Source organism: Xylocopa sonorina, chromosome 7, assembly GCF_050948175.1.
Source record: "Xylocopa sonorina isolate GNS202 chromosome 7, iyXylSono1_principal, whole genome shotgun sequence".
Lineage (NCBI taxonomy): Eukaryota > Metazoa > Arthropoda > Insecta > Hymenoptera > Apidae > Xylocopa > Xylocopa sonorina.
The window spans coordinates 6,771,723-6,789,166 of NC_135199.1; the positions used below are offsets into that span (position 1 = coordinate 6,771,723).

The 17,444-nt window shown below is 33.9% G+C and overlaps 2 protein-coding genes and 1 long non-coding RNA gene across 5 annotated transcripts; 2 read left to right on the forward strand and 1 right to left on the reverse strand.

Annotated features, from left to right (window-relative positions):
* The first annotated feature begins 332 nt into the window (after positions 1-332).
* Positions 333-7,812, forward strand: LOC143425539 (putative fatty acyl-CoA reductase CG5065). Its single transcript, XM_076898430.1, has 7 exons — positions 333-754; positions 2,700-2,906; positions 5,659-5,898; positions 5,967-6,231; positions 6,367-6,669; positions 6,749-6,956; positions 7,035-7,812. Exons 2-7 carry the CDS (start codon positions 2,712-2,714, stop codon positions 7,336-7,338), a joined length of 1,515 nt encoding a protein of 504 aa, XP_076754545.1. The 5' UTR covers positions 333-754; positions 2,700-2,711; the 3' UTR covers positions 7,339-7,812.
* On the reverse strand, positions 5,962-13,589 carry LOC143425561 (uncharacterized). The gene is made up of 3 exons (XR_013102052.1): positions 13,525-13,589; positions 11,620-11,816; positions 5,962-6,063 (listed from the first exon to the last, which is right to left on the reverse strand). It is a non-coding gene; the product is annotated as an uncharacterized LOC143425561 (long non-coding RNA).
* Positions 11,701-17,435, forward strand: LOC143425536 (putative fatty acyl-CoA reductase CG5065). Of its 3 annotated transcripts, none has more exons than XM_076898428.1 (9): positions 11,701-11,800; positions 14,116-14,349; positions 15,418-15,581; positions 15,659-15,794; positions 15,875-16,074; positions 16,145-16,397; positions 16,487-16,680; positions 16,782-17,039; positions 17,123-17,435. In XM_076898428.1, exons 2-9 carry the CDS (start codon positions 14,134-14,136, stop codon positions 17,256-17,258), a joined length of 1,557 nt encoding a protein of 518 aa, XP_076754543.1. In that variant the 5' UTR covers positions 11,701-11,800; positions 14,116-14,133; the 3' UTR covers positions 17,259-17,435. The 3 variants fall into 3 exon arrangements, with proteins under 3 accessions (XP_076754543.1, XP_076754542.1, XP_076754541.1); XM_076898427.1 differs by having other exon boundaries at positions 11,703-11,822; XM_076898426.1 differs by lacking the exon at positions 11,701-11,800 and adding an exon at positions 12,590-12,644.
* The last annotated feature ends 9 nt before the right edge of the window (positions 17,436-17,444 follow it).

A 17,444-nucleotide genomic window follows, 5' to 3' on the forward strand; every position in this document is an offset into this window, starting at 1 on the left:
TCTCTAAAAGTGATTCTTTCTAGGGAAACTTGATTCAATGCTCCAAAAACATTAGAATACGTGTATCTGATTTTACAACCAAACAATGGTCTTACAATTAGAGAGACGTACAAGATTTCCCCTGTCGGCTATAATTAGGCATTATTATAAACATTTAAAAGTATCATAAACAGCCAATTATACGAATCAGATTACATTCCTTCTTTCGCCTTTGTGCACATTGACCCTGAAGTATCAACTTCGAAGACAATGACCAACAATAAGTTTCCGTTGATGGCTAGACGTTTAGTCATCCAGCAGGTATTATAAAAATAAGATGTCTGTGGTATGGAATAGATAGCAGCCGGATCGTGCAAGGACTTACAGTTAGTCTGCACTCTCAGGACGGTTTTGTTACGTCTTGCTGTGAGATTCCCAATCCCTCTGGTTACCGACAATTTCCTATCGATAGCTCTCCCCGTAGAGCGAAATACAAACTCCCGTCAGACGGTTGCCGGCTAAGTGAGCGTCCACACAACTCCCAACAGAATCACTCGTTTCATTTTGTTGATCGGGGGTTTCGTTCCTTAAGCCTTACCATCGCTGTCATTGTCCAGTTCTAATCGTTGCTACTCTGTCCTTTTACACGGCGTTACACTTCAAGCCTAGTTACTTTGTTATTCTTGCATTTGACACGATTCAAAAAGTGACCAGAAGTGATATCGTTGGACCGTGAGTGCTGCTGCTCTTTTGCGTTCATCCAATTTTGTTGTAGGTACGTATCGAGGCTCGACGAAGTCTCGTTCCTTGTCAAATAAAACAAAGGCTGATAGCGATATCTAGCTGAAATTTCACGCATGCATTAGAGTTTGTGAATTAATTCGGTGATTATAAACGGGTTGGCTTGTACGAGCATTGAAATGATTTTCAGGTGAATACGTTACTGATGAGTTTTAGAGATTTATAAATGAATCAGTTATAAATGAAACGATCGAATTAATAGCATTGAAATTTTACTGCTAATAATACAAATTCTTGTAGGTCATGTTACACATTATATGCAATTAAATGGCTGAAAGAATGTGCAAGTCACATGTACAATTGTGGAAATAAATAGGAAATGAAATCTAAAGACAATTTAAGAGATAACAAATTGTAATTACGCGGAGCCTTATTTACTTTGGCACAAGAAAACGCTTGCAACATGAGATCGTTAAAGTGTCGTTAAAGTAAAAATTTACCGTAATTGCTAAGCGAAGTCGTGTTCGTACGTATTTACAAGGAATTCGTTTTTGTTCTTGTGTCACGCGCGGAATGATTAGGAAAGTAATATGAGAATGACACATGTCGAAACGATTCTTGTACAAATGAACTATTCTTACCAATTGCGGGAAATCTATTCTTCTACAGTTGAGATAATAATACCTGCGCAATATGTTAAAATGCTATAAAAATTAGGTAATATTTATAATAGCGGCAGTAATAATTAATCAACTATGTGTGATTAGTACTTGAGTGTATGAATTAAATTATAATAATAGCATTGCTGTAAGACTATACTAAGAAGACTAAGAAGGATATTTTTATTTTGTCCATTATTATAGCAAATAATAAATGGAAATAATTATTCTATGATAAAACTAACATTTTGTGCTACAGTTTTAATTGCTTTGCTAGGATTTTGTTTCATGTACAAGATAATAACACTCTTGTTCTAAGATCGAACTATGTCATGGTCTAAAAAGTTACGTTGTCGCGTTAATCATTTAGTTATGCTAAGATGACGGTATTAATGATATGCAGAGCACGAATAATTTCAACGGAGGAAAGTTTTCCGAAAAATGCTCGCAATACATTGCGAATACGGAATGCTGCTCGTGAATCTTTAATGATGTGGGAAAGCGGTCTATGCATCACGTAGCTCTGTTACTTCATGAATAACGATAGCGAATGATTTACATACTTTCCATAAATTATTTTATATTTAAATCATCAACAGACTGGATTACACACATACTTCGTATTCTGTTTCCTATTTGCGCTACGATGAATGACTAATTAAAGGAGGAAATTGCTACTCAATGAAATGAATACTTTCCACAAGGCCAGCAATATTTTCACGTAGACGTACGCATATCCGAAAGAATAATTGTCGTAAAATTTGGCAATGTTTCATTTCGGTTATTCCATTAAAAAAATGTTATCAGCCTACGAAAAGGAAACAATTACAACATGCATATAATGTAGAAGATGAATTATAAAGTATAATACCAACTGAAATCAAAGTACGTCGCGTACACTGGCACGGATGCAATTCTAATTTATGCCTTGTAAACATAGCCGGGTGTTGTGGAGCAAATTATGCATTTTCTAATTGGTCATTGTATTCCAATTTAGAGGCGATCTTATCTTGTATCTCTGAAAAATTTGTTTAATGCCAAACACTACGCGTTTTCACGCGATCATTATCGTAACTTTAACGATATCTAACCACCTTGACAGAATTCTAAATATTACTTCCACAATAATCCCTGCTTAAATTATCTTTCTACGATTGAATACAATTTTTTATCTAATATTGTTGAGAGAAAGGAGAGAGCGAACATGGTTTCCAATTATGTTGTGACTACAGACGATTCTTTTGTCCAAAATTCTACAATGAAACACTAACTCGTGCAATTTTTTTTTATCTACTGGCTCACTATAATTTTGTCACACAGAGCTGCTGTGATATGGAGCAAGAAATACCATCGGTTTCCGAATGGTTTCACGGTCGAAACGTTTTCGTCACCGGTGGCACCGGATTCATGGGCAAAGTTTTGATCTACAAACTGTTGCTTAGCTGTCATAACCTTGGGAACATATTTGTACTCATCAGGAAGAAGAAAGGCATGGATCCGCACACCAGGTTGCAGCTTATGACACAGGTAGGCTCTGAGTGATGCACCCGAAACCGGCTTTGGAAGAACCGCAACTTCGCAGTGTCCTAAAACGAGTTTTTTCAACCGGGGAAGACCCTTAACTAACAGCATTCTTGCCGCGAAGGTCTAATCTTGACTCCAAGTGCATTTCCAGCAAATAAAATCATGGATTGGCAAAATTTAACATAGCGCTAAAAAGCAATGAAACAGCTAAACGTAAATATGTGTAGCTACTGAATTTCTTATTCTACCTTGGCAAAGTATTTTCCTTTGGTAATATTTGATTTCTTAAGATATTCTTTCCACGTGTTGAAGGAAGCGATAATTAGAAACATGCGCGTCTCTCTCGTAATACAAATATGTATATGGTGATATATTAATTTTATATTGAGAATGACATATGTGTGAATTGAAACACAATTTTCGCACGTTGTGCAGTAGGAATAACGTAATTTTAGATATACTAATATTTTCCTATGAATATCTTTCAAATCGCGACCTTGCCGAGTCAGGCTATTAGATTTTTATAATTACAAATGATTGCTAACCGCAGACTCCGGAAGCGTGTAAAAAATAATAATAGAAGCATGGTTTCTAGTGTTGTGCGCAATTTGAAATAAGTTCGACCGATAAAGGATCGCGATGATGTCAGAACCTGTTTCGTAATTCGTAATAAGAATCAATATCCGCATACGCGTAAGACTCGGCCTTGAAATTTTCTCACCTTCGTTCTGGCCTTCACTGAATAAATTTCTTTAGAAAGTCATTGACTCTTACGGCTGTCCATTACGAACTAAATCCAATGTTTATTATACGCTTTCTTTCGGTCACTTGTTGGCAAGTGAACGAAGCAATGCGTCACCGCTACTTTCACGACCAAAACAACAGTATACATGCATAATAGCCGTGAATTAAATATCTAATGGGTGCTGTTACGTTAATGATGTACTGTCAAATCTATTTAGAAGTGCCAAAAAATTGAAATTTGTGTGTACGGAATTGACGTCGATGAAGAAAAATGAGCAAAGTTCCTGGAAAGAAGGAACGCGTATTACTTTATTAATTTCCTGAAAATTTATGAATTCAGATTCTGTATGAATACAAAGTGGATATTTATTTAGTTCAGTTCAAGTTTCATGACATCATCGCTTTTGTATCTCAAGGCGTTTTTGTATGTAATGTTACCACTAATAAAATGAGGAAAAAGAACGAACGACGTAAAAAGATAATATTATCGTTGATCATGCAAATGAATATTTATTTCTTCAACGATTAGAAACTAATTTTAAAAGAATTGATAGTGCTAGCCTTTATATGATATGTAAATTACGAAAAGTTATAGGTGTATCAGATATTTCTTTTTAAATTGGGCACGATTGCTTAACCGAATCCAGCAACATTACTTAACAGCAATCATTCAGATTCATCTGTTCGTCTCAGTAATTTCGGTACATTGCACGTTTAATACCTGCGATAGAAAGTGAAGGGAATTATTACAGTTTTGGTATGCGGTAATTTCTCGATGAGCAATTTTGTAGTGTCTGAAAAGTTCATCAGAAATAGACACGCTATTCGATGGAAAAAAGTACGACTAAATGCACGTGCGTGTAAGTCATTAAGCAGTGTTTCTGAGGTGGACAAGTGTTTAAGAGGTGAACAAACCTTCTTTCTATTCGCAACTTGACCCATTTAGATACATCTATTTGCGTTTTGTTAATTCCCATATAAATATAATATTATTGTGAATGCTTCTTACTTTCAATTAGGTCGTATACAACATTTAACGCCTCGTTATAAAATTATAACTCGTAACGTAGTTTGATTATTTATAATTAATAACATAACTCGTCTTGAAGTGCACGATATCAGCGAATTGAAGATCGAAAACATTCGCAAAAATCTTATAACCGTTAACAAAACAGAACTACGTCAAAGATACGTAATTTTACGTGATCGCAGGATAAATGATAACATAGAAGAGACTTGTATTTTACATTTACGTGACTTACGCAAAATGCAAGTCTCGTTATCCGAAGGCACGTTATTTGATCGCTTTAGTTATCTCCATAAATTTTCGGGGTATTATAATATATAATAGTTCAAATGCGAACAACCAATAGTCCAAAATGATATTGTCAACAATTCCTGATATCTCGAACACCTTGCTCAGTGACGATGAAGTTAATAAAGTACTTCTATACCAAGAGGATGTAGATACAGTTCTCACTTATGGAGAAAGTGAACGAAACTTGATTCTAGCACAATGCATACCGTAAATGTCAGTAGTCTTCGATGAAATTTTGTTGGAATGATAGACAATGATTGATGCCCAGACTTAATATCCCTACACTTTCCCTTGCGGGAAGACTTAGATATATTTTGTATCAAGAAACACCAAATACACCGCAAGATATTATGCAATGGATTACTGCAACGTTTGCTGAAGTACTCAGATCCGAGGATGCCGAGCCATGCACGGGATCCAACGATTCAGAGATTACGACATTCTATCGATTTGTACGGTCGAGATTTCAAACATGTTTCGTGATGAAAGAATTAAGTACCTTGAGAACCTGTGGCGAGTTTCAGGACATGCGCACTTTAGCACTTTTCCATCTAGAATTCGCTATTCCGTTAAATTTGACTACGAATAACAAAATTGAACGTTTCATTAAAAAAATGAAACTGGAAAACGAAATCCTTTACACTTTTAACAGTACAAGGAGCTAAAGAAAACGTCCCTTTGCCTTTTTTTCAGCAAGAACCGTTCAAAATGATCAAGGAGAAGTATCCGGAAAGATTGAAAAAAATCATATTGGTACCTGGTGAGACTACTACTGAAGATCTTGGTTTATCGACTGCCGATAAGGAGAAGTTGTTACGAGAGGTTTCCATTGTCTTCCACATGGCAGCAAATGTCAAATTCGATTTATCTTTAAAAGAAGCGATAACGATAAATACCATAGGCACTATGAACGTTTTAAATTTTGCAAAACAGGTAAGTTTTTACTCGGATGAATTCGTTCGATTACTTACAAATACCATGGAATAACGAAAAATTGGTAGATGTCGCATTTGCAATCCTTCATCCATACCTCCACCTCTTATTGCCACTGCAACGAATCGGTACTCGAAGAAAGAAGCTATCCGTGTTTAATGGAGCCTGAAAAAATCATACAGACTGTAAATAATATGACGGATGATGTTTTAAAAGCAATGACGCCGAAAATATTACAAGGGCTACCAAACACTTACGCCTTTAGTAAGGCGCTCAGTGAGGATTTGGTACAAAGAAGTGGCCTACCTACAGGCGTTGCTAGACCTTCTATAGGTAAACAGTTTTTACTTCATCAAACGATCCTAAATAAATCCGTGTAATACATTTCAATGTACAGTATTTACAATAATTCTAATTAATAACATCTTGCTGTTGTAATTGTCAACTAACTTCAATTTGTTTTTGTAGTAATTGCATCGTGGAAGGAACCAGCACCTGGTTGGATAGAAAACATGAATGGACCAACAGGTTTAATGATAGGCGCCGGAAAGGGAGTGATTCGATCGGTGTTGTGCAATTATAATTATCTATTGAATATAATACCCTGTGATATGGCAATTAATGCGATTATTGTGCTAGCATGGAAAGTAGGCAGGGAAAAGCCTGAGAGGCCAATATTTATGAACGTTACTAACAATTCCGAAAACCCGATTTCCTGGGGATACGCTGTGAATACAGGAAAGAAGTATGCTACTAGATATCCGTTCACAGGTTAATAAAATACGAGTAACATGTCTCATTTACAGAAGTATATTCTTATTTGAAATCAACGATAAAAATTTTATTTTAGGACTGCTTTGGTATCCAGGTGGAAGTATCACTACGTTGAAATTTTATCACTGGATACGTGTGATATTCTTTCACTTTGTGCCGGCGTATTTCTTGGACGCGTTAATTGTTTTAACGGGTAACAAACCGTTTTTGGTAAAGGTGCAACATAAAGTAAATGCTGGCATTGAAATGATACGGTATTACACTACCAAACAATGGGAATTCCGGTAATCATACAGAAATTTTCTTCTCGTACCTTGAAATCCGCGAAATATTAATTAGCTATATTAATACCATGTTTTTAGAAACGATCGGATGAAGGAGTTACAAAGTGAACTGAATGCCTCAGACAGAGAAGAGTTTTTCATGAATACAAATTTTATATCCTGGGATGAGTACCTGTGCTTATACATTTTAGGAACCAGAAAGTATTGTTTGAAGGATGACCTTTCTACTCTACCTCGTGCACGAAAAGTTCTTAGATACTTATATTTCGCTGATTGGTTTGTTAAAATCGGCCTCACGATTTTGTTCGCCTGGTTCGTATATTCTTGGATAAATCCCTCCGACGGACTGACTACAACCGCGTTTAATGTTGATGAGATTTAAATATAGATGCATACATGTTTTTAAATAATTTTGACTTTGTTTCAATGAGATATACTCAATATTTTTATATGCGTGAATAGAATACAGCTACACCATCATTAATGATGATTAAGTTGTTATAAGCGGACATTTATTGATAAATTTAAGACATAAAAGGTATGCTGCAATTCTAGCATACAATCAGTAGTAAGCCAAGATTACATAGTCGATAATACTCATCTATCTTGTTGATTCATCTTTACTGCTCTTATAGAGCTCTATATATTTATCTGCAGTTTTTATTGTAGTCTTTAGGTACCTTCTGTTCGCTATTTTTGTAATAGCTCTTGGACCATTTTGACAATTTAATAATGTCTAAATTTCCTCAAATAACATATGAATGCGCATGTATTTACACATGGCATGTAATATGATAAATCCACTGCAATTTTTTGCATTAATACGACAGGAATTAAAGTGTGACGATAACTACTTTATATAACTAATGTAACAAATCTTTTTAACTAGTTAAATATTTTATAATAAAGGTGAATAATACTGTTATATTTATTATCCCTAACGATAAAAATACGTTTGTATTGCAACACTTTGCTCATCTAAGAATAAAACGAAAGTTATTCGGCATACAACCAATTAAAACTGATAATTGACATTTCTAAATAATGATTAATGTTTCCTCTTACGTGACATACAGTATTCCCTTTCTATTCTCGAAACTTTTTGAATATTTATATGAATGTAAGACGTATAAATTACACGATGTGGTTTATCTATTGAAATAGTTATAGTATCATTATTGAGGCTACGAAATCTAACCCGGTTAAAGAGTAAAAGGTAGAAGTCCCATATGTTAATCTCAAATAAGAGCAATCTGGGTCTATAAACCTCTTTACCAGGATGTTATCGCGACATTTCGAAATGCTTACTTTCCAACGAACATACGCCAGCATAATCATTTCCGCGAACTTTTTTTTCCCTCACTACGACTTCTTTGCTGTGCAAATATTTGAAGCAACCTTCTCAAACAGAGTAGAAATTTTTCGCCTATTCCCGAATAAAGCACCTCTTTATTCGTTTAATAATAACGTGTATACTAATGATACGTACAACATACTAGCCAACCTATCCACGTGGACGAAATCGTATTTGTCTTTTACATTTCGAACGATTTTGTACTATGAAAATATAAGCGACGAGAGGGAAATGGAAAAAATTTTTCAACAAGACTTTTTTAAAAAAATCGCAAGGTTATGAAAGCACGTCTGCTTTCTCTTTAAAGATGTACGACCGCCTATTGGATTGAAATTTTTGTTCCGTGACTTGCGAGTTTTTAAACGCGTTATTCATCGTTATCAACTTTCCAGACATTAAAAAAAATTGGACCGCGAACCACGCAATTAAGTATGATCCTTTTTTGTGTGAATTACATAAAATTACCCCATCTGGGTACAAAATTGTGGAACCAAAAAAAGTGACCAGTGAAATTGTTAGTTAATGGAAATGTATTCAACGAGGTTTATTTGAAATTTCACTAAAGACCCTTATTTGTGTACAATAATTATTATGGTACATACGATCTGAAATCGATCATTTCAGCGAGTTTGATAATTTCAGTGTTAATACATTGTTGCACTGGCACAACTGAGGAAGCGATGTTTTTTATTTTAGAATGCTGGTTTAAAATGTGAATTGAATAATGCGTCAGCAACGAGGCAACAACAGGCTCGGGGCGAAAACGGAGACTAAACAAAAAATCGCGAAGCACGCGGCGAAACGCGGCAATGGGAATGCCCCAAAGATGTCGAAATACGGCGGTCGCTGTCCCGTTTCGTACTCACTCCGTGGAGTACGCACGTTCATTCGTTCCCCCTAGCACTCCCAATTTTCACTCTCACTTTCTAGCTACGACTCTCACTCCTTAACCCTCGGTACAGGTGTGTTTGCAACAGGGATACGTGCACGCTTGCATGTGCACGCATGCCTTCATTTCGTATCGCCTGTTCGCATTCGCATTTTTTCACTTTACTAGTTCAATCAGCGGTTGCAGAATTGTTGGTGTCGCGCGAACATGACGCGAAACTGAATATAGGAAAATAAATATAGATTGTGAACAATTTCTTCAGGTATCGTTTACACGTAATCATGGTAAATGTATTAATGTCTACGGTACCATAGGAATTTATATAATTAACTTGGGCTTGTTTCAATTAATTTAAAATCTGATAAAAATTTAGACCAAATATTCGTTTTTGCAAACTTTGAATCGATTATTAAATATTCTCTAGAATTTATAGTAATTACCATTCCAATTCGAGGCGGAACGCACTGACGTTGCTTGAGATCGAAGGCTAAGAATAAGAGTCTATCTAGTCTAACTCTAACTAGCACTTTCTCACAAAATTAATCTTCATAATAACGCCTATCATAACGACCGCTTTATCCATCAATCTCTAACATCATGTTTTACTGGTTTCGTCCGACCACAAGCTGAAAGTACACTTAAATAGAATTAACATTTCTTTAACGGGCCAGGTAAGAAAGTAAAATTATGTCAGCCGTAATAGAGGTCGAGTCGCTTTTACGGCTGATGTTTCGATTACTTCACAAAAGAATAAGAGTGATTTCCACGACCACGGAGTTTGTATCGAAAGGTCCAGCTAGAGTTGTATATTTTGCGGAAATGTCGTTTCAGTCATGAAAACTGGTTTTTGTTGAATCATTTTTAGACTGATCGTTTCGAAACCAGTAACAAATTTAAATATGCTACGTTACAAGTATCTGATGTTTTTCCCCGAAGCTGGTATTTCTGAATACTATTTAAGTAAATTTTTATGGTTAATCAGATTTACAGTAACTTAATATTTTGAACAATGTATTTATGAAATTATTAGACCGTGCAATTAAAACAAGGGATGAGAAATTATTTTAAACAAATCCCGATTGACATACACGTTTAAGTCTTTAGTTAATATAAATAAAGGGAGAAGAAGTTATTCTATACTATTTATAGACAATTAATTCTGAATTGTCGCAAATGAAGTTCTTGGTGTCGTCATTATACTCGTTCTCAGGTAATTTCGCCATATCACCATTGAATAGAATCGAGTTACACTGTGATTCAGCAAAATTTATAGCAAGCTTCACAACGTACCAAAGTGTAAGAAACTTAAGAATTTTTATCAAGAAAAATAGTAAATTTCACCAATATTTAATACCCTCTAATAAAACTTATTCGTGTAAGCGTAAATAAAAAATTAATTGTTTAAAATATTGAATTTTGCAGTACTGAAAGTACAATACTTATAGTTTACTTGTATTACATGATTCCTTTCATGCAATCAACACGGGCAACAGATGTTCGGTCGATAAATACGTACTCTACTCCAGCAGATAGTGTGAATGAAATACTTTTTAATGATTCTACTAGTTGTTCTTTTGAATACGCCTTTTTTTTTACCAAAAAGATGCCCAAACAAATATTCCGCGTTGCTAATATCAAATTGAGCAATTCAAGAAAGAGAAAACTTGACAAGAATCTCTACGTTTTACGTTTTACGAGTTACATAATCGAACAAAGGGCTTATAAGTTTTGGCAATCTGGCGGGTTCTTAAGTAGGGTCCACGTGGATACACGATCGCGTTTTGCGGTTGCTCAAGTATATATTTGTCACGTACACCACTTTCTCTAACTCTAGGGCTATCCTTTGATCTAGCGTTCAAATTACCATATTTTGAAGATATGCTTGTTAAAAAAGTAATGTAAATAACTACAAAATTCATTAACTTGAATTTAATATAACTTTTGAATTGCCTTCAGAAATATTATCCTTAAGGATTTTATCCTTAATAATGTAATATGAGTATAAAAAATATTGCCTCGTATAATTTCGTTAGTTATAACATCTTTTTTGCCTGGGTTAAAGTTGAAATGTTTGTTTGTTTGCTTGAAAAGTTGGTTTTTGCCGTTTTACATTATTTCGCAAATTGATTTATGGTTTAACGAGTACATATTAAATTGATGCAAATCTCTATTTATACAATAGCGTTTGAGCGTAATGACATTTTATATTTTTTCAAGAGATATATAAGTGCTTTGGCATTTAAAATTCTCTTAACCATTGTCTGTTCCGTTCTTAAAAAAATTGTTTAATGAAATTCAAATTGTACAGTGACGAAACACTATAAACGAATAAATAATTACGTGATCCAAAGATGAATATGATCGAATTGTTCCCGCAGACGAGAGTGGGGAACACCGGTCAAACGAAAGCGAATACAGACCTGCATCAAGCGTGGATGATCGCCCAAGAAAATATTAGGCTGGCAATATGCTTTCTCAGTCTGCATCGTGGTAACCGTCGCAGTAACACCGATCGTCTCGAGCCAGTTAGTTAGCAGTCAAACTTCCATATTATTTCGCGTGCCAGTTGTTCGTTTGTGTTATCCATAGTTTGAATAAAACGTGAGCCAGACGGATCCTTGAAGTAAGTGTTAAATATTAGAAACCGTTTCTTTTTTTCTCTTCCTACTTTTTGTTTTTATCAAATGGTATACATTTATAAATTATCTGTTCGATTATAAGATGTAGAACAATTCATTAGTGATTTTTAAGTAAAAATTTTGCCTTGAGTACAACTTTGGAGTTTGTTTGGATAATATAATTATGGTAAAGTATCACGTATTGTTAATATTATTAATATTGTTTCAATCCTATTCACAATGGTTTGTGATTGATTGTTCAATTGGCTAATTATGATTACTAATTCTTAAAAGTGATTATACGTTAGGTTGTTTGATATTTGCAAAATTGCTGTATTTTTGGCGAACATTATGTATGTAATTATAAAACAGCATGTAAATTCATAAATCATGTACATTCGATATTAAGTGTTGAGTAAATCGATATTAAGTGTCGACTAATGCCTGAATATCAATTGTCAAATAATTTAATATTAAATATTATACAATCAATATTGAATCTTAAATATTCGCTATGCCAGATAAAATATTAACTACAAAAAGCACTGAACGTTAAATAGCTAATATTGAATATCAAATGTTAAATTTTCGATATTAACTATTCAATACTGACGATTTAATATTGAGTATCGAATACTAAATGTTGAGTAATAATTATTAATTGCTGAACAATGAATATTAAATATGGATTATCGATCTCCGAATACAGTTACGAAGATATTCAATATCATGCAAAAACTACTGAATATAACATTACTAAATTTTATAGAAATTCAACGCGTGATTGAATGACGAAAGTTGAAAATAATAAAGAGCTCCAGCGTGATGTAAGTTTTTTTAGAAATAGTTTCCTATTACAAAATATCTACACATACTATGTAATTTTTAAGGAGGACGCAAAGGTATTATATAACACATACATCACTTTACATTTGAAAGTTGGTAAAACATAAAGTTCTGAGCTCTTATTGTGAAATGCTGTTTGAAAACAAAATTTGTTCAATAACTCACAATTTATAGGAAGTTGACAGCGAAAGCGATGAGTTTACCATTCCTCTCTTGCGAAGATCTTTTCAAAACAGTCGAGCTGTTTCTGTCGTTTGAGTTTCTTTGTCAACACGATATTGCGTCTTCCATTACCGTAAAAGCCATTACAACATCCTTGAAATATTTACATAAAGATAATGTTCTTCTTCGCGGGCAGATCTTAGCTTAGAATATGTATTGCGTCCACTGCTTTTAAAATTGATTTGAATTTCATAATTAATGCTTAACCTGAATATGTTACCGTGCTAGTTCTCGCTTAAAATATTTTGTCACTATTACGAAAATTATATGGTATACACTTACTAATGATACGCTTACTAATGAAATCACCGTTTGATTATAGTAAGAAATTAAAAACTATTATTTATGACAATAATAATAATTTGTCACAATTCAAGAGAATCGAATCAAATATGGCGCGCTTTTTATAGAACATTCTTTCGTTCATTTAAATCTGAACAACTAACCTATACACATTCGATAAATTCATTCTACGTAAATTGAAATACGAAATGAATGACTCGCGCAAATGTAACTATAAAAATCACAAAGGAAAATAAATGCTCGAGGCTGTTTGTGCTGTTGCTTCCTTTCTGACGAGCAGCACAAGGAATCTTACATAAGGTATTACAGTTAAACCACGAAAAAAATTTCAATTACCGGTTTTGCTCCAGTCCATTTCTGCAAGCCCAACACGAATAGTGCCCATAATCATTGTTTCATCATTGATAATATTCATGTTACACTAATTCGCATCAGTCGTCCTAATGTTCACAGCGTACTCTTCGAATTCAAACTGTCCTAACAGTTCATTCTCCCTCCACAGGATCGGTCACGTGACCTGGCTGCTTATTACGAAAGAAAAATTGATTGGTTAAATATTCAAAAATCAATTTAATATCTTCTATTAAATTTTTTAATGCCAGTAGATGACGTTTGAAAGAACATAATGCTTTTATCTTGCCCAAAGAAAAACTTTCCCTTATACTATTTTAAACAATCTTTTCCCTATATACATTTTCACTCCTCTCTTATACTTTTTTCATCGCATACTCATCCTTTGCACACTTTTCGCATTTAATATCCTTGCACGCATTATTCTTTTTTTTTCAATTAATATACGTTACTCTCTTATGCATCCTCGTTAATTCTTTATACCCCCTTTTAGTCACCTCTTACGACAAGCAGGGAATACTGTGGGTGTATTCTGATCCCCACCGCACAGGGATATAATTACGCATGTAATTTCAGACAATCGGATACGAGATCATGGCAGAACCAAAAGTAGAGGAGATTCCTGATAGAATAGCGGAAACTTTCAGAGGTCAAAACATCTTAATCACTGGTGGAACTGGTTTTTTGGGAAAAGTCATCCTCGAGAAATTTCTTAGATGTCTGCCAGACACGCAACAAATTTATATGTTAATCAGATCGAAAAAAGGAAAAGAGCCAAAGCATCGCTTAGAAGAAATTTTTAACTCACCGGTAAATATTTTTGATAATGTTCAAATGCCCCTTTGATTAAAAAAAAAGTAAAGGATAAGTCGCGCGTAAATGTTTCTTACAGATTTTTTCTACAGGTTTTTTTTCTACCGAAGACGTATATGCAAACAAGTTTCTTGTAGAGCCCGTATAATAGGATTATTGGTCTATCTTCTAAGAATAGAGTAAAAAGGGTTACGTCTATAAGGAAATATTGAAAAATATATTAAATATGTTAAATATTTTGTTACCAATTTTGTAAAATATGATTATGAAAGTTTTAGGTCATGTGATAACAACACATTGATGTATATTATTTTATCGCAATAATTTCTACTGTTAGTAAAAATACCAAACGTTTTAAAAAATAAGGACATAACCTGTTACATATTATATATACATCGAACATATCAAAATAGTTTAAGAAAAAACAGAATTAAATGATGAACTTTAAGTTGAGAAGAACACGAAACATTAGGATTTACGTAGATATTGTCGAGAAAGTTACAATGACTAGCGTAAATCAACAGATTTAAATCTTCCTTGACTGTTCACACGCGTTACAACATTATATATAATAAGCTACGTTTCGCTAAACGATAAATTTCCGTAAGCATTCTCAAGCAAAATAAAATAATTTCCGAACGTCAATCAAATATAATCTTTTACTACTCTTGCAACGATAGAATTATGTACTGGTTAATGTGATATTTCTTACTTTCTGTGACTTGCATGCTAACTTGCCGTTAATGATATGTACGCGTCAAGGCCTCGAACGTAGAGAAGAGCTATTACATTATCAAATGGTATACATGGTGAAAGTTTTCGTTTCTCATGTATTACATCTCTTACACCGTTGATCCTTAGTTTCCATTCAACAAATTGTACACATATATATAAATATATACATTGTTCCTTAGTCCTATAAATATTTGTTCGAAGATGTCATCCATTACATATGAACTAGTTCATTCATTCTGACTTGATCACGTATACACAATAAAACGTATTTGCACGAAACAAAATATAATTTATCGATTAATTATTTTATGAACTGTTATCTTTTTTCAGCTTTTTGAGAAAGTTAGGAAGCAAAGAGGAATGGAAGCGCTTAAGAAAGCTGTGACTGTTATACACGGAGATGTAATTTTACCTGGACTTGGTATCTCCCTAGAAGACAAAAAGATGCTCTGTGAAAAAGTCAACATCGTATACCATGGAGCTGCCACAGTACGGTAACGGAGTTCTATTACGATGTACAGTAAAAAGTTATATAACACTTATATTAAATTTGCTTTCTGGATTATTGCAGATTTGACGCGTTATTGAAGACCGCGGTACTGTTGAACACGCGCGGAACAAAACAAATGTTAGAGTTAGCCAAAGAGATGAAACATTTAAAATTATTTGCCCACATTAGCACAGCATACTGTCATCTTAAAGAAAAAGTACTGTAACTATTGTCGCATCGAAAAACGAAATAGTCACATTATTTTAACGTTTTCTCGAAACACGATTTTTTTTTTAGATCTTGGAAGAAAAACCGTATCCACCACCAACAGACCCCCATAAACTAATCAAGTGTGTAGAATGGATGGACGATACTGTTGTTGAAGCTATGACGGACAAGATTTTAGCAGACTTTCCCAATACCTATGCTTTCACCAAAGCTTTATCGGAAAGCCTTGTTGAAGAAGCCATGCCGTATATTCCAGCAATTATACTAAGGTATGGATACTCAAACAATTCTTATAAAGAGTAAAATATTTTCAATTAATGAAATTATTTTAAATTTTAGACCAAGCATAGTTATACCCATATGGAAGGAACCAATACCTGGATGGACAGATAATATTAATGGACCAACAGGACTTTTAATTGGTGCCGGGAAAGGTGTTATTAGAACAATGTATTGCAATGACAGTAGTTATGCCGATTATGTTCCCGTTGACATTGCAGTAAATGCAATTCTCGTTAGTTCTTGGAATTTCATATACTGTAAAGATCACGACAAAAGAGTTTACAATCTTACAAGCAGCAGTGAATTCAAGGTGAGTTACCATTTTACAATAAATACACCTTTGAACAGTAATCAATATATACTACTAATAATCGAATTGTTTTAACGTAAAAAATTCAGGTATCATGGGCAGAGATTATTGCCAGAGGGCGAAAAATAATATCAGAAAAGGTACCCTTAAACGGGGTTGTTTGGTACCCAGGTGGCAGTATGAAAAAGTCGAGGCTTATGCATAACATATGCGTTCTACTTTTCCATATGATACCTGCTTATCTCATAGATGTACTTATTTTTCTTGCAGGCCACAAACCCGTGTACGTATCGCACAATATCAATTATAGACAGTTTGTTACCCTTAAATTATTGACATACTATCATAATATTAAAAGGAACATCAATTTCTTGTTGTAAACAGTATGTGTCGTGTTCAACGTCGAATACAAAAAGGTTTCGAAGTTTTCGAATTTTATGCTAACAATCAATGGGACTTTAACAATTCAAATATGTACGAAGTACGTGCTAAACTGAATTCTGTGGAATATAATACATATCAACTACATGGAGAAGATATGGATATAGATGCGTACTTCGAAACGTGTATACGAGCAGCGAGAATTTATATTCTAAACGAGTTACCTGAAACTTTACCAGCTGCTCGAAGGCACTTAAGAATGTAAGATCTCTCAATGAATATTTTTTAAGAATATTATAGTTTTTAATCGATCCCAAATGTATAACTTAAATACTTATTTGCAGTATGTACTGGGTTGATGTAATTACAAAAATAGTTTTCTTTGTGCTGTTAATCTATATGTTGGCATCTTGGAGCGAAAGTTTTAGAGCACTGTTGATAGGAGGTTGGACATTAGCTACCAGGACTTTGTCACGCTAATTATACATTGCCTAGTTTTTAACATTTTTAGAACTTTTACATTTTAATACAACCAAATAAATGATGAAACCTTTCCATTCTTATCAACTGTTAACTCATTTTGCTAGCTTAATTATTATTGATGAAAGATACTGTATAAAATTATTTTCTCAATAATAAATATGGATGTAAAATTTATCTATTGTT

Bases quoted from the DNA above. Each gene is read 5' to 3' on its own strand.
- LOC143425539 (XM_076898430.1), top strand. From the start codon at position 2,712: ATGGAGCAAGAAATACCATCGGTTTCCGAATGGTTTCACGGTCGAAAC. The intron at 2,907-5,658 runs GTAGGCTCTGAG...CCTTTTTTTCAG, and splicing joins GGTTGCAGCTTATGACACAG to CAAGAACCGTTCAAAATGAT. The intron at 6,957-7,034 runs GTAATCATACAG...CCATGTTTTTAG, and splicing joins ACCAAACAATGGGAATTCCG to AAACGATCGGATGAAGGAGT.
- LOC143425536 (XM_076898426.1), top strand. From the start codon at position 12,606: ATGACGAAAGTTGAAAATAATAAAGAGCTCCAGCGTGAT. The intron at 12,645-14,115 runs GTAAGTTTTTTT...ATGTAATTTCAG, and splicing joins ATAAAGAGCTCCAGCGTGAT to ACAATCGGATACGAGATCAT. The intron at 16,681-16,781 runs GTACGTATCGCA...TGTTGTAAACAG, and splicing joins CTTGCAGGCCACAAACCCGT to TATGTGTCGTGTTCAACGTC.